Source organism: Camellia sinensis, chromosome 15 (assembly GCF_055761805.1).
Source record: "Camellia sinensis isolate YWXY chromosome 15, ASM5576180v1, whole genome shotgun sequence".
In the NCBI taxonomy this organism is placed as follows: domain Eukaryota; kingdom Viridiplantae; phylum Streptophyta; class Magnoliopsida; order Ericales; family Theaceae; genus Camellia; species Camellia sinensis.
In genome coordinates, this window is record NC_138975.1 from 10,167,801 (window position 1) to 10,179,311 (window position 11,511).

Here is an 11,511-nt window from a genome sequence, read left to right on the forward strand (position 1 = left end):
TTGGTGGTAAACGTCACTAAAGGAATTAGCGGCGTTTTTCAGACATATAGCGGCGTTTTTAAAACGCCGCTAAAAGTCATTTTTCCAGCAGTGACACTAGCAATGGCAGTGAGGGTACCACAGAAATATTTGGAACTGATACATTTTTCAACTTTGCAGACCCACAGCAGCGGAAAGGGTCAGAAAGAACAAGACCTTGTGCTGCTCCAAGGAGTAAGTTATCAACATCCTTAAAAAGGTGTTCAGTAATTACACCAAAACAATGAACTATGCATCCAGGAATTGTCACTGGCCCCATTTTAGTTGGTATTCCTGACAACGTGATCACTTTCGAAGAATTAGTTGGGAGATTTACACTAATTGGAAAAGAATCGAAGTTTCCGGAATGCACTGACAGATAGATGCTATCAACCATTAAGTCAAACCTACAAGGATTTGCCAATTCCACTAACACCTGGACTGGCTCTCCAACAACCCCAATTAGCTTATGCTTACTGCTATGATTTGGCTCGCATTTGCTGAATGGTGTATAAATAAAAGGCCCTGAGGGACCAGATCCTGCCGACCAATCAACTCTATTTGGATTGCGTTTTACGATGTCCATTTGTGAGGGATAGAGTGGAAAGGAATGCAACCTGGAAGCATTTAAAAAGTTGATAGCACAAATAGGTAAAAGTCTTTGAAAAGTAAATGTGAAAAAGTATACGAGGGATCCAAAAATGATTTTTTTTTTTTGTTTTGGGGGGGGGGGGGGGGGGGACATGTGATCAATGTCCTTGTTTTTTTTTTTTTTTTGACACAATCACCAAGGGTTCCATCCAACTAGGCTGCCCTAGTTTGTTCAATGTCCTTGGTTATATGTTTAGCCAATTGAGGACATTTAGCATCTTATAATTTTATCTTGCCAAGGAATATGTAATGACAGGACCGTAAATAACACAACATATCATGAGTTCGAGTCAAGTTCTTTAAATCCCCAGCAGAGTCGCCAGAAACTGTAGACTCGACTTACTTCGCGCCCCCTTTCGGAGAGTTCGAATCGGTCCTACAGTTCGGACTCCTGTCACAGTTTTGAATCTAATCTCACAAAGTGCAATGTGAGACTGATAAACAGCAAAGAGTCTAATCTGGCAAATCATTTTGGAAAAATCAAAATTTGAATCAAATAATGCCAAAACTGGACTAATTTGCCATATTACAGAGTCGCCACCTAAATATTTTGTTTTTGGGAAATTTAAAAAACCATGACTCGTGCCAAAGGCCATGTGTCTGTCATCAACAAAGTTGTTTTGACTCGGGAACTTAGGTACGAGAGGGGAAGGTCCTGAAACGAGCACCCCCACTCGCCCGACCAAAGGATCGGCCTCTACTAAGCATGATATATTGTTTTATAAACACACATGTTCTTATTCTGGTTATTTAGCTAACATTACTATGTGGCGCGCACGCATACAAGTATAGACTAAGTCGTGAGACTTGGAACAAATTGACTCATGTTTGTTTTCGAAAATAGTTTAAAAGTGCCACCCCTTAAGTGGGCTAAGGCGCAGATTTGCCATCAAATATGATGGGCTTAAAATATGATTTGCCACTTCGCAAAGTGGGCTTAAAACTCACAATCATCGAATTGTTCCAATTCAAGCAACAAAGTCTTCACCCACAGGTATTCATGCAGCTAATCAAGTAAGCGCATAACCTCATGGCAAGCATGCAAAACATGGCAATATGGCACTCATGCAATATGCTAAAGCGTAAAACTTACAGTGTACTCCGAGCCAAAACAAAAGCTAGTTAGAAAAATGCATGATTCCTAACTATACAAAATGCCTAATGCAACGCATGCAATAATGCAATTAAATAGGCTCGGCTATCTAAGATGGCATATGAATGCAATAATTTGATAACATGCTGTGAGACACGTATTCAAAGAAGTATTGAAATACGATGCAGTTTGAATGATGAGCCGAGCCTGGTGAATGCAATACAAATGAATGGATGCAAACATGCAAGCATAAGGTATGCTAATCAAAATGTGATCCCTAATCTAACCATCGAAAGCGGATAAATAAAAGGGAGAAAGACGTGGGGTTGGAAGACACGCACACACACGCACACTTATTACAACATTGCGCCCTCTCGAAGGAGGGTCCGAATAATTAAGTTAAGCTACACTAAGCTAAGCTAATTATTACAACACAACTAATTAACTATTCTAGCTAATTAATCATTACAAACCAAATTGAATAACTAGCTATGCTAAGCTAAGCCAATTAAGATATTACAAAAGAAATTGAATAATTAGCTACTCTAACTAATTAAAGCAATTAAATGGCCTCGCAGGCGAGGGAGACATGCATGCTCAGTTGGCGTCCCCCCGAAAATCCATCGCCTTGCCACCGAATGCCTCTGTTTGCACTTGTTGTGATCTCCGAACACCACACAAACTTCCAGATTGCCTCTGCACCAACACATGAACACATTGAACAACCTTTGCACTGGTGGCCTGTCGGCTGCCTCACCTGGCCGGCCGACTAGTGCAAGTGGTCGGTCGGCCACCTATTTTTCCAGGCTTCTGTTTTTTGCTGCAACAGAGGGTAACAGAGGCAAAACAATGCATTTGTAAGGAAATGTGTGTACTGTCACCCTTCTTATCATTTCTCAGGCTCAAAGGAGTGTGACACTTGGCTCTCAAGCCATCAACCAAGTATTTTCATGCATGATGGCCAAAGGGCCAAGCTTGTACAATGTTAATGAATGCACAATCAAGACTCTAAGGACCACCACCCTATCATGCATGATCAAGGGTGATGGAGACAACGGAGATTGGCTCATTTCATCACTTTGAGTATGAAATGGACCAATCTACCTTGTGTTCAATATAACGTCTGATTGAACACATGTAATGCAAGATAATATGCTTATCTTGGCCAAATTTTACTTGTCCAATTCTTGTTTACAAATTTTACATTACCGATTAGTCCTTTAACCGATTAAGTTCAATGTGATTGTCCTCTAATTAGAAAGATGGCCTAAGCCACAAGTGTTTTGAGCATAAAAGAGGTCTCATGCTGTTGGCTAGTAGAAACCCTCAAGAGAGGATTAAAGTCATTAGGCATGAAAGCCTCAAATTCACACTCAAGCCAACAAGGGGCTCAAGACCACTTTCAAAGCAAATTGAAAAGGTGAAGAAGAGAGGGGGGGGGGGGAGGGGGAGGCTTGCAGAATTTCAGTGCTGAAATGGCATGAAAAATGATGCAAAAACATGCAAACAACTCATGTACAACATGTTTAAAAGCCAAGAGTATTAAACTAGTGAAGAGCACTACACTAGAGGCATGCAATATCAAGCTCAAATGACCAAACCAGCTCGGGACAGAGCTTAAAAATGCCAAAACAGTGGCTTAAACATGATGAAATTAAAGCATAAATGGCAAGAAAAACATGCTCATGTGTTGGCTTGCAAATGAGGCTCAAAGCACAACTCTCGAACACAATGAAAGAGTAAAATACATGAGAGTGTGATAGAGTTATAAACACTGAAATCACATGTAAAATGATGCTATAACATGCAATCAACACATGCAACACATGCTAGAGGCCTTGAAACACAAAGCTAGTGAAGTCCATTTGTACTATAGCTATACAAAACATGGCACACATGACCAAGGAGGCTCAAAACAGAGCCAAAGCATGCCAAATAAGTGGCAAAAACATGTCTGAATTAAGTCACAAAAGAGGAGAAAAACATGCTCACATGGTAGGCCATCTACACATGCAAACAAGACACAAGGAGGGAAGGCCACCCCCTCCTATTTTGGACCTCAAAACACACTTTTTACCATTGAAATTCCCCTAGAATTCAGTGGTTTAAAGGCCAAAAAAAGTTACTTTAAAAGGCTTTGAAAGATGGCACAACACTTTAGCAAACAAGCTACAAAAGAGGATAGACCACCCCTAACTCCAAAAAGGCCTTAAACCACCATTTTTAAACCTTAAAAACAGAGGTTTTTGTAGTTGAGAACTTGGGCAAAAACGGCATGCAAAGGTGGCCAAACAAATGTGCACAAATAAGCTTAAAACGGGGTTAAGCCTATACATTTGAAGCACAGCAGCCAAACAGACACTTTCTGAGCCAAAACCAGCTTTAGGAGCTCCAAACAAGCCGTAAGGATCCTCAGCTCCAAGATAGGGACATTTAATCAAGGGTCTCTTTGCAAATATGTAGAGAAAACTCACTTTCAAGCACAAAATATATAAAGAGATAGAGAGAGAGAGAGAGAGAGAGAGAGAGAGAATTCTAGAGGGGCAGAATTTTTGCTCCCAAAATTTCTGAACCCTTAAAATGGGGGAGAGACCTCCCCTTATATAGAAATGCAAGCTAAAAGCTTGCTTTCATCCCTCCATATGATGCTTTCAGTGATCAACAGCTGGCCCTCGGCCACTTTAGGTGGCCGGCCGACCACCTCACCTGGCCGACCGGCCACTTCAAGTGGCCGACAAGGGAGAAAAGTGGGCGACAAGTGCCCAAAAGTGGCCAACAAGGCTGAAAAAGGAGAAACATGGCCGTCGGCCACTTTAGGTGGTTGGCCGGCCACCTCCTCTAGCCGACTGGCCACTTCAGTGGCCAACAAGGGAGAAAAGGTGGCCGACAAGGCCCTTCCTCCCCTCTAGGCAAGAGGCACCAAAGTTTGGCCCAAAAACAAGCCCAAAACACAGAGGGTTTAGAGGCTCAAAGACAAGGCACTCAGCCGAGAACTTCGGGCACTCAAAACGAGCACAAACATGCACGATCATCGAGCGCACAAACGATGACGTCTGAGTCTTAAGGTCGGTCAAAAATGGGGTGTCTACACCCACGCACTTCACATCAACTTGTGAGGGACAAAATCATCAATAATTTTATCAAAAAATTACTTGCAAGAAAAATGTCACTGAGTCTGTACCCTTTAATTAATAATGCATTGGATAATGAGAGATACCAACAAAGCAAATTAATTGGCCTCATGATCATTTATATTTCTAAAAAACTAAAAATTCTAAGAAATCATAATAGAAAAAGAGGAGATCATAGAGATCCATGGAAAGGTCCTTGTTGAGCATCATAGACATCAACTTCACGTAAGAAGAGTCTTCATTTTCCTCTAAATGAATCTACTTTATCCATAGTTTCAAGTTATGCAAGCACTTTGCAAGGCTCAACCAATTTACTACAAACAACTCAGAGTAGACGAATATTGTGTTACGACAATGCAAATCAGGACAGACCTATATTATACTGGGCATCAGAATGCAAAACGATGTACAATACTAGAAGGTACTAGTCAGCTTAAAGTCTAGAACTACATACAAAGGGAAAGAAATTGAGTGTTCTGTTGTGACGTCTTACCACCACGTAGACCACCATAGATAAATCTTAGGTCACCAATAGCAGCGGCAACATGCCTACAGCGTCTCGTCAGTTCGACTGCAGCATCAGCACTGTATCTGCCTGTCCTGGGAGTAGTAACAAGAGGCTTTGTATCACACCAAACTCTTGCCGCAGTATCCAGAACTACACACAGAAACATGACAAATCTGAGAAAAAGAGTGTAGACTTTGTACACCAACAATTTCAACACATTTGCTGGATTACAGGGAAAAAGAAAATAAAGGAAAATACCTACAACACTTGATGAGTCTTCCACCATGCGTCCACCACCAAGTGCACCACCAGACACATGGGGCCTTGCATTTACAAAAACCTATAGGAGCATAGCACATCTCAATGACTGGTTTCTCGATACCGAACAAGAGGGGGGAGGGGAAATGTCAACTAACAGTGGGGTCTTTTTCTTTTTTTTTTTCTTTTTTTGGTTGGGAGTTTAAAAGAAAAACTCGCCGCTGCATGTTGATATCTAGGAAATGGTGAGACACCAAGAGCAATTGCCTATTCCTACCGACCATCTCTATGTTTTGTAAGTCATATGCACTGGCCAGTGGCTGAAAAAATCATTAAGAGAGGATGTAACAAGTCAAACGTGTATGACAATGAAAAAGGTGCATCTTGACCTTGATAGGGAGAAGGAATCATATAGACAAAATTGTACAATAATATTCATAGCAAATATAGCAGTATTCAAGACAAACATACTAGCAAGAACCTCTACACACATGCACACACACACAACTAAATATATATGCATGAAATAGACATCATCATAATAAAAATAGAAATAATGAATTCAAAACACACAAGTTACATCTCAACCACACAAAATAGAAATGATGCCATGTACACCTACCCTATGAGCTCCACCTAAGAAGAACCTTCAATTATTCAAGATACTACTCACTTTCCCCTTTCTAGAGCCTTCAATTATCAAGATGCTACTCATTATTATTATTATTATTATTATTTTTTCTTATTCACATGAATGGATACAAAAATAAATAAATTGAACTAAATATCAGTTTGAGACCAAATTGAACTATAGCAGTAAATTTTACCTGGCAGAAGAAATTGATCCAAATCAAAATTCGGCCTACTGAGTGTGGAAGAAGGACAAAGAAGAGTGTGTAAAGCCCTCATGAATGTATCAACTAAGATAAGATACACACCAATAAGGATCCGGTTAAAAAACTGATGAACAAATTAAATTTTTTTAAAAGATTCGTGTTTTTCCTAAGAATACTAATATTCAGTACTCTATGCATTTAGCAATATGAATCGAATTCAAATTCAAAAACGAGAGAGAAAGATATCAGTAGCAAGTAATTCATCGTTTAATTCAAGATCTAAATTACATCTGAGCTTCATCAAACTAAATTGAAATTGAGAGAGCTTGAAATCAAAATTAAACAGAGCAATATAGAAATCAACTACGACTAAAACATGTAACAAAGAAGAATTCAAAGCAGAACAACAAGATTATAAACTAGAAAAATCATTCAAAGATTAACCAAATTATGCTCTGTTTGGTTGCTAAGAAAATGTAACAAAGACATAGGAAACAAATATATATTTTACCCCAATTGAGGTGAGCTTCAGTTTTCTAGCCAAACAAACATAAAAGTAGAATACTAAAAGTTAGAAATTATACAAACAAGAGGTTCAAAAACTAAAAGAAATTTAGCAAACAATCTAGAGAAATGTTCAGATCAAGTTTTAAAGCCAAAGCAAATCAAGATTTAATAATTTAAAAAGATAAAAAAATAAAATGAATCTTCGAATCAAAAAGATGTTTTGAAATTAGAATCTACACTGCATTGATAAAAATAAAGATATAGGGATTACAGAGATAGAGAGTTGGATTCGTACATAGAAATTAGGCTTACCGATTATGAATTGATCCAAATCTTCATCAACAACAGATTGAAATCTTCAAATCTTCATCAACAATCGATCAAAATCTTCATATCTACATCGAACTGAGAGTCAAGCGAGAGAGAGTGAAGAGTGGAGAGTGGATAGTGAGATTCGAGCGAGAGAGAGTGGAGAGTCGAGTGAGAGAGAGGAGAATTTGAGAGATTAATAGTATGATTTGTGAGATTTTGAGAGAGAGAGAGAGAGAGATAGAGAGAGAGAGAGAGAAAGTTGGGAAACAAGAGTGAAAGGGGATAGGGCAAGTTTTACACGATTTGGGGGTTTTTTTTTTTGTTTTCAGTTAAGAACACGATTTTGGGGGTTAAGTAAAACGGGATTATGATGCAAAAAGTGATTTTTTGCGATGGTAAAATAATCAGTCGCAAAAAATCGTATTTCAAGTAGTGTGACTACAGAAGCAGCAAACCCCTGATATTGAACCTTCAATCATTAACTACTCAAGAGGTTCACCCAATAACAATGAAAAAAATGATTTCATACAAGAAGGCAATAGGCCCCTGCTTTTCATCAGGTTAATACAATCTAAAGACAACACAAAGCTGATACGAAATTTCTACTTGTTTAAAGAAGAAATGCTGCGAGAAGAAGAGGAAATAGGACTCAAGTTTAAGAAAAAAAATCCTCTCTTAAACAATTTGTTCAAAAGCCAGAACTTTTTTTTATTATTATATTGTAAAAAAAATTATTTCAATTTTTTTTTTGGGGCTCAGTAATAAAAGAAGAATTTTATCAAAAAGGAGAAAAGAGAAGTACAAAGAAGGACAAGAGGTCCTCAAAAGCAAAAACCAAAAAATCTACGAAGGAAAAAACTAGAAGACCTCAAATTTTTTTTATTTCAATTTACTATCCAATTAAGGAAAAACCAGTGGTTTACAAATCTATTGTCACTAACTATTTAAGAAACATATATTGAGATTTTCATCATCAATTTAAGAAATAGAAAGTTTTCATATTGTTGAAAATTCCAAAGATTCTCTAATTAATGGACAAAATTTCAAAGATATTGCCATATTGATAATTAAAATTAAAAAGGAAAAAAAAATTTGATGAGAACCAATAATATGACACATAGATTTTTACATTATAAAAATTCAAAAATTTGAGAAAAATAGATTGAAGTATTCATCAATAAAGACCTTACAACGTCTTTGCTTATATTATATAATGATTCCCAATTGTCTAGTAGTTCTAGTTTTAAGATGTAAACTGTAGCAACTCTTTATCATAAAATGTATGCTCTTAGTTGTAATCATCTAATCATTTTTATTTTATTTTTTTGGGAAAATATTTATCAAATAATTAGAGTTTATACTCCTACTCTTTTTGGAATTGGAAACAAAAACTAATTTCCCATTTGTCTATGTTGAAATTTGCACCAATTAATCACAACATCAATAATAATCAACACATTAACTGTATTTTAATTGAGCACATTTGTCAATAAACATGGCATTCAAACTACAAAAGCTAACTAACAAATTGAAATCAATTCCCAAACAGTAAACAAAAAGCTAACAAAGAGTAGTTCAATGCAAATCTAAATAAGATCAAAACCAGAACAAACGTGTAGACAAATAGATTAGAACTTACCTCCAATGAGAAAGTTAGGGTTTCTTTTCTCAAAGGAGTTGATTTTTCCACCGCCGCCGATCAATGATTGGATCAATCGAGAACCTGAAATTAAAATAAGGATGATTATTCAATCAATAAATAGAGATACATATATAAATTCATATATATACTTGTATAGAGAGATATGTAAGAGAAGAAAAATTATCTAAAAAAGGTCAGATAATGTGTACGCAGATATAGAGAGATTGAGATTGTACGAGAGAGAGACAGAGATCAAGAGAGAGATTGAGAGATCGAGAGAGAGAGAGAGAGAGAGTCAGAGATCGAGGGAGAGATTAAAAGATCGAGAGTGACAGAGATTCATACCGGTGTTCTTTACACGACGAGAGATTAAGGAAAAAATATTGCGTGTTTCCGGAATAATGTTCTATTTTACTTATCAATTGACACATTTTATGTTGTTTCTTAAAATATTAATACAAAAGCGATTTGTCATATTATTTAGATGAGTACTGCTATTTAGATTAAAAAATCAGACCCACCTTTTAAACTCTATGATGTGGTATTCTATTAAAATATCAAAGTCAATTCTCTTTCTCATTTATTCTCTACTCATTAATCAATCATCTTATTGACACATTACTGAGTCTAGAAATAGGTCTATAAAGTGGGTTTGTATATCATTTTTCTAAGATTAATAGCTATCGATTTGCATCACTTAAAGTTGAGTAAAATAGCCAACAGGGATTGGTTAAGTTGGTAAGGATCAGACTCTTCGTCTTTAAGACTTAGGTTTAATTCCCACTACTACCAGTAGTCCTCCTTGGTGGCTTGCCCTAACCCTGGATTGAGATAGCCTTCCCTCACCTAAACTTTTTTATACCAAAAAAAAAAAAAATTTGAGTAAAACAGTTGTATCACATCACTTGGTTGTGTGAAACAGTTACATCATTAATTGTGTCTAAAAATTTTGGTATGATTAGAATTTTCATTAAAATTTCCGTATTATCATGCAACACTTTCTCTCATCTTTTTTCTAATTATCAACCAATCATATCATTTAAACATAATGAGTCTAGAAATTGTACTTGTATATCATTTTTCATTTATTTCGCCAATATCAAATTAGCATTCTGCAAAAAACTTGGAATTAACCATTTTGATGAAAAACAAAGGTACAAAAGGCAAACTGGGAGCTCTACAACAAACAGAAAGCAGCCGAAGCAATTCTGTACGAGAAAGAGAAAGAAGCCCAGGCCCAAAAAGCCACGACTGAGGCTGCTTTCTATGCTCTCCAACAACTCGCTGATGGAGAATTATATGCTAAACAAAAAGAAGTTGCAAGGCTTGTAGCGCTCGGACGAGCCCAAGGGATTTATATATGCACGCTTTTGGACGCGTTGGGAGGGAATTACAATGCTCTTAGAGATTACTTGATGATCAATGGTGGGATGTTTCAGGAGATTGCCAAGATTAATGGCGAGGCGGTTCGTGGGCTGCAGCATAAAATTAGTATTTGGACTAATGGTGGTGGCGGTGAGAGTGGTGATGGTGGTGCTATGAAGGCGGTTGCTGTTGTTTATAGGATGTTGCCACCATTGTTTAAGACTATTCATGAGCAAACTGGAATGTTGCCACCAGCATGGGTGGGTGCCTTGCCTGACTCCAATAATGTGAACTAATGAGTCATGCATAAGATGGAGATTATTTGTAGTTGGTAAATTGGGCCTCCATGGGTTGTCATATAATCTGAACCGTTCAACTTTTAAGAACTTTTGAGTAGATAATTTATGTAAAAAAATTAGATTGATCGAATAATCGTAATCACGTGATGATATTACATTTGTCCTCAAAATAATGGACAGTCTGGTTTCAAAATTATACTTGCCATGCATTTTTTTGAAAATAAATATGAACCAATCATGTGATTATAATTATTTGATCAACCTGATTTGGCATTGATAATCTGTTAGAGAGCCTTAGAAGATAAACGATTTAGATAATGAGGTGATCCTGTGGTGAGCTCATAGAGGCCCAACTCTAGTTGTGATTTCCAACTGGAAAGAATCTCCGTACTTACGGACTTGGCATTGTGACGTGGATTGGGAGGTTAAAAGATTAAAAATATTTATTTTATGATAAATATCATTTTTTACATATAAATATCAAATTTTATATAAAAATTTCATACAATTTGATTTGACATATTTTGGTCATATAACTAATGAAAGACACCACATTTTGGGCTTAGGATGTCAATTTTTTTTTTTTTTGTTGTTTTTGTGTTTTTGTGTTTTTGAATGTGGGATGTCAAATTTGAATCTAAATTTTTGTATTTACTCTACACTTTCTTGAAGAAGTTGAAATATGTAATCGTATGGACACCATTCTATGTGTTCTTTATTTGTGTTGAGTTATGTTTCTTTTGATCAAAAGACATATATGTACATTTGTTCGTTTCAAATAAATACAGTGCATGATAAAAATATTAATAAATTTGATATTATTCACTTTGTTTGTAGTGATGCACCTTTTAAAAAGATGTACATTATAAAAAAATTATGATTTTTTATCAT

General features: G+C 36.6%; 1 protein-coding gene and 1 pseudogene across 1 annotated transcript; one reads left to right on the forward strand and one right to left on the reverse strand.

Annotated features, from left to right (window-relative positions):
• Positions 1-76: 76 nt before the first annotated feature.
• On the reverse strand, positions 77-6,374 carry LOC145812787 (trafficking protein particle complex II-specific subunit 120 homolog). The gene is made up of 4 exons (XM_082908009.1): positions 6,333-6,374; positions 5,660-5,741; positions 5,380-5,551; positions 77-635 (listed from the first exon to the last, which is right to left on the reverse strand). The coding sequence occupies exons 1-4, from the start codon at positions 6,372-6,374 to the stop codon at positions 77-79; spliced, it is 855 nt and encodes a 284-aa protein (XP_082764135.1).
• Positions 6,375-10,004: 3,630 nt separating this feature from the next.
• On the forward strand, positions 10,005-10,617 carry LOC114302220 (flotillin-like protein 4 pseudogene; annotated as a pseudogene).
• The last annotated feature ends 894 nt before the right edge of the window (positions 10,618-11,511 follow it).

Bases quoted from the DNA above. Each gene is read 5' to 3' on its own strand.
- LOC145812787 (XM_082908009.1), bottom strand. From the start codon at position 6,374: ATGAGTAGCATCTTGATAATTGAAGGCTCTAGAAAGGGGAAA. The intron at 5,742-6,332 runs GTGAGTAGTATC...ATGCTCCTATAG, and splicing joins AAGGCTCTAGAAAGGGGAAA to GTTTTTGTAAATGCAAGGCC. The intron at 636-5,379 runs GTCACAACAGAA...AAATGCTTCCAG, and splicing joins GGTCTACGTGGTGGTAAGAC to GTTGCATTCCTTTCCACTCT.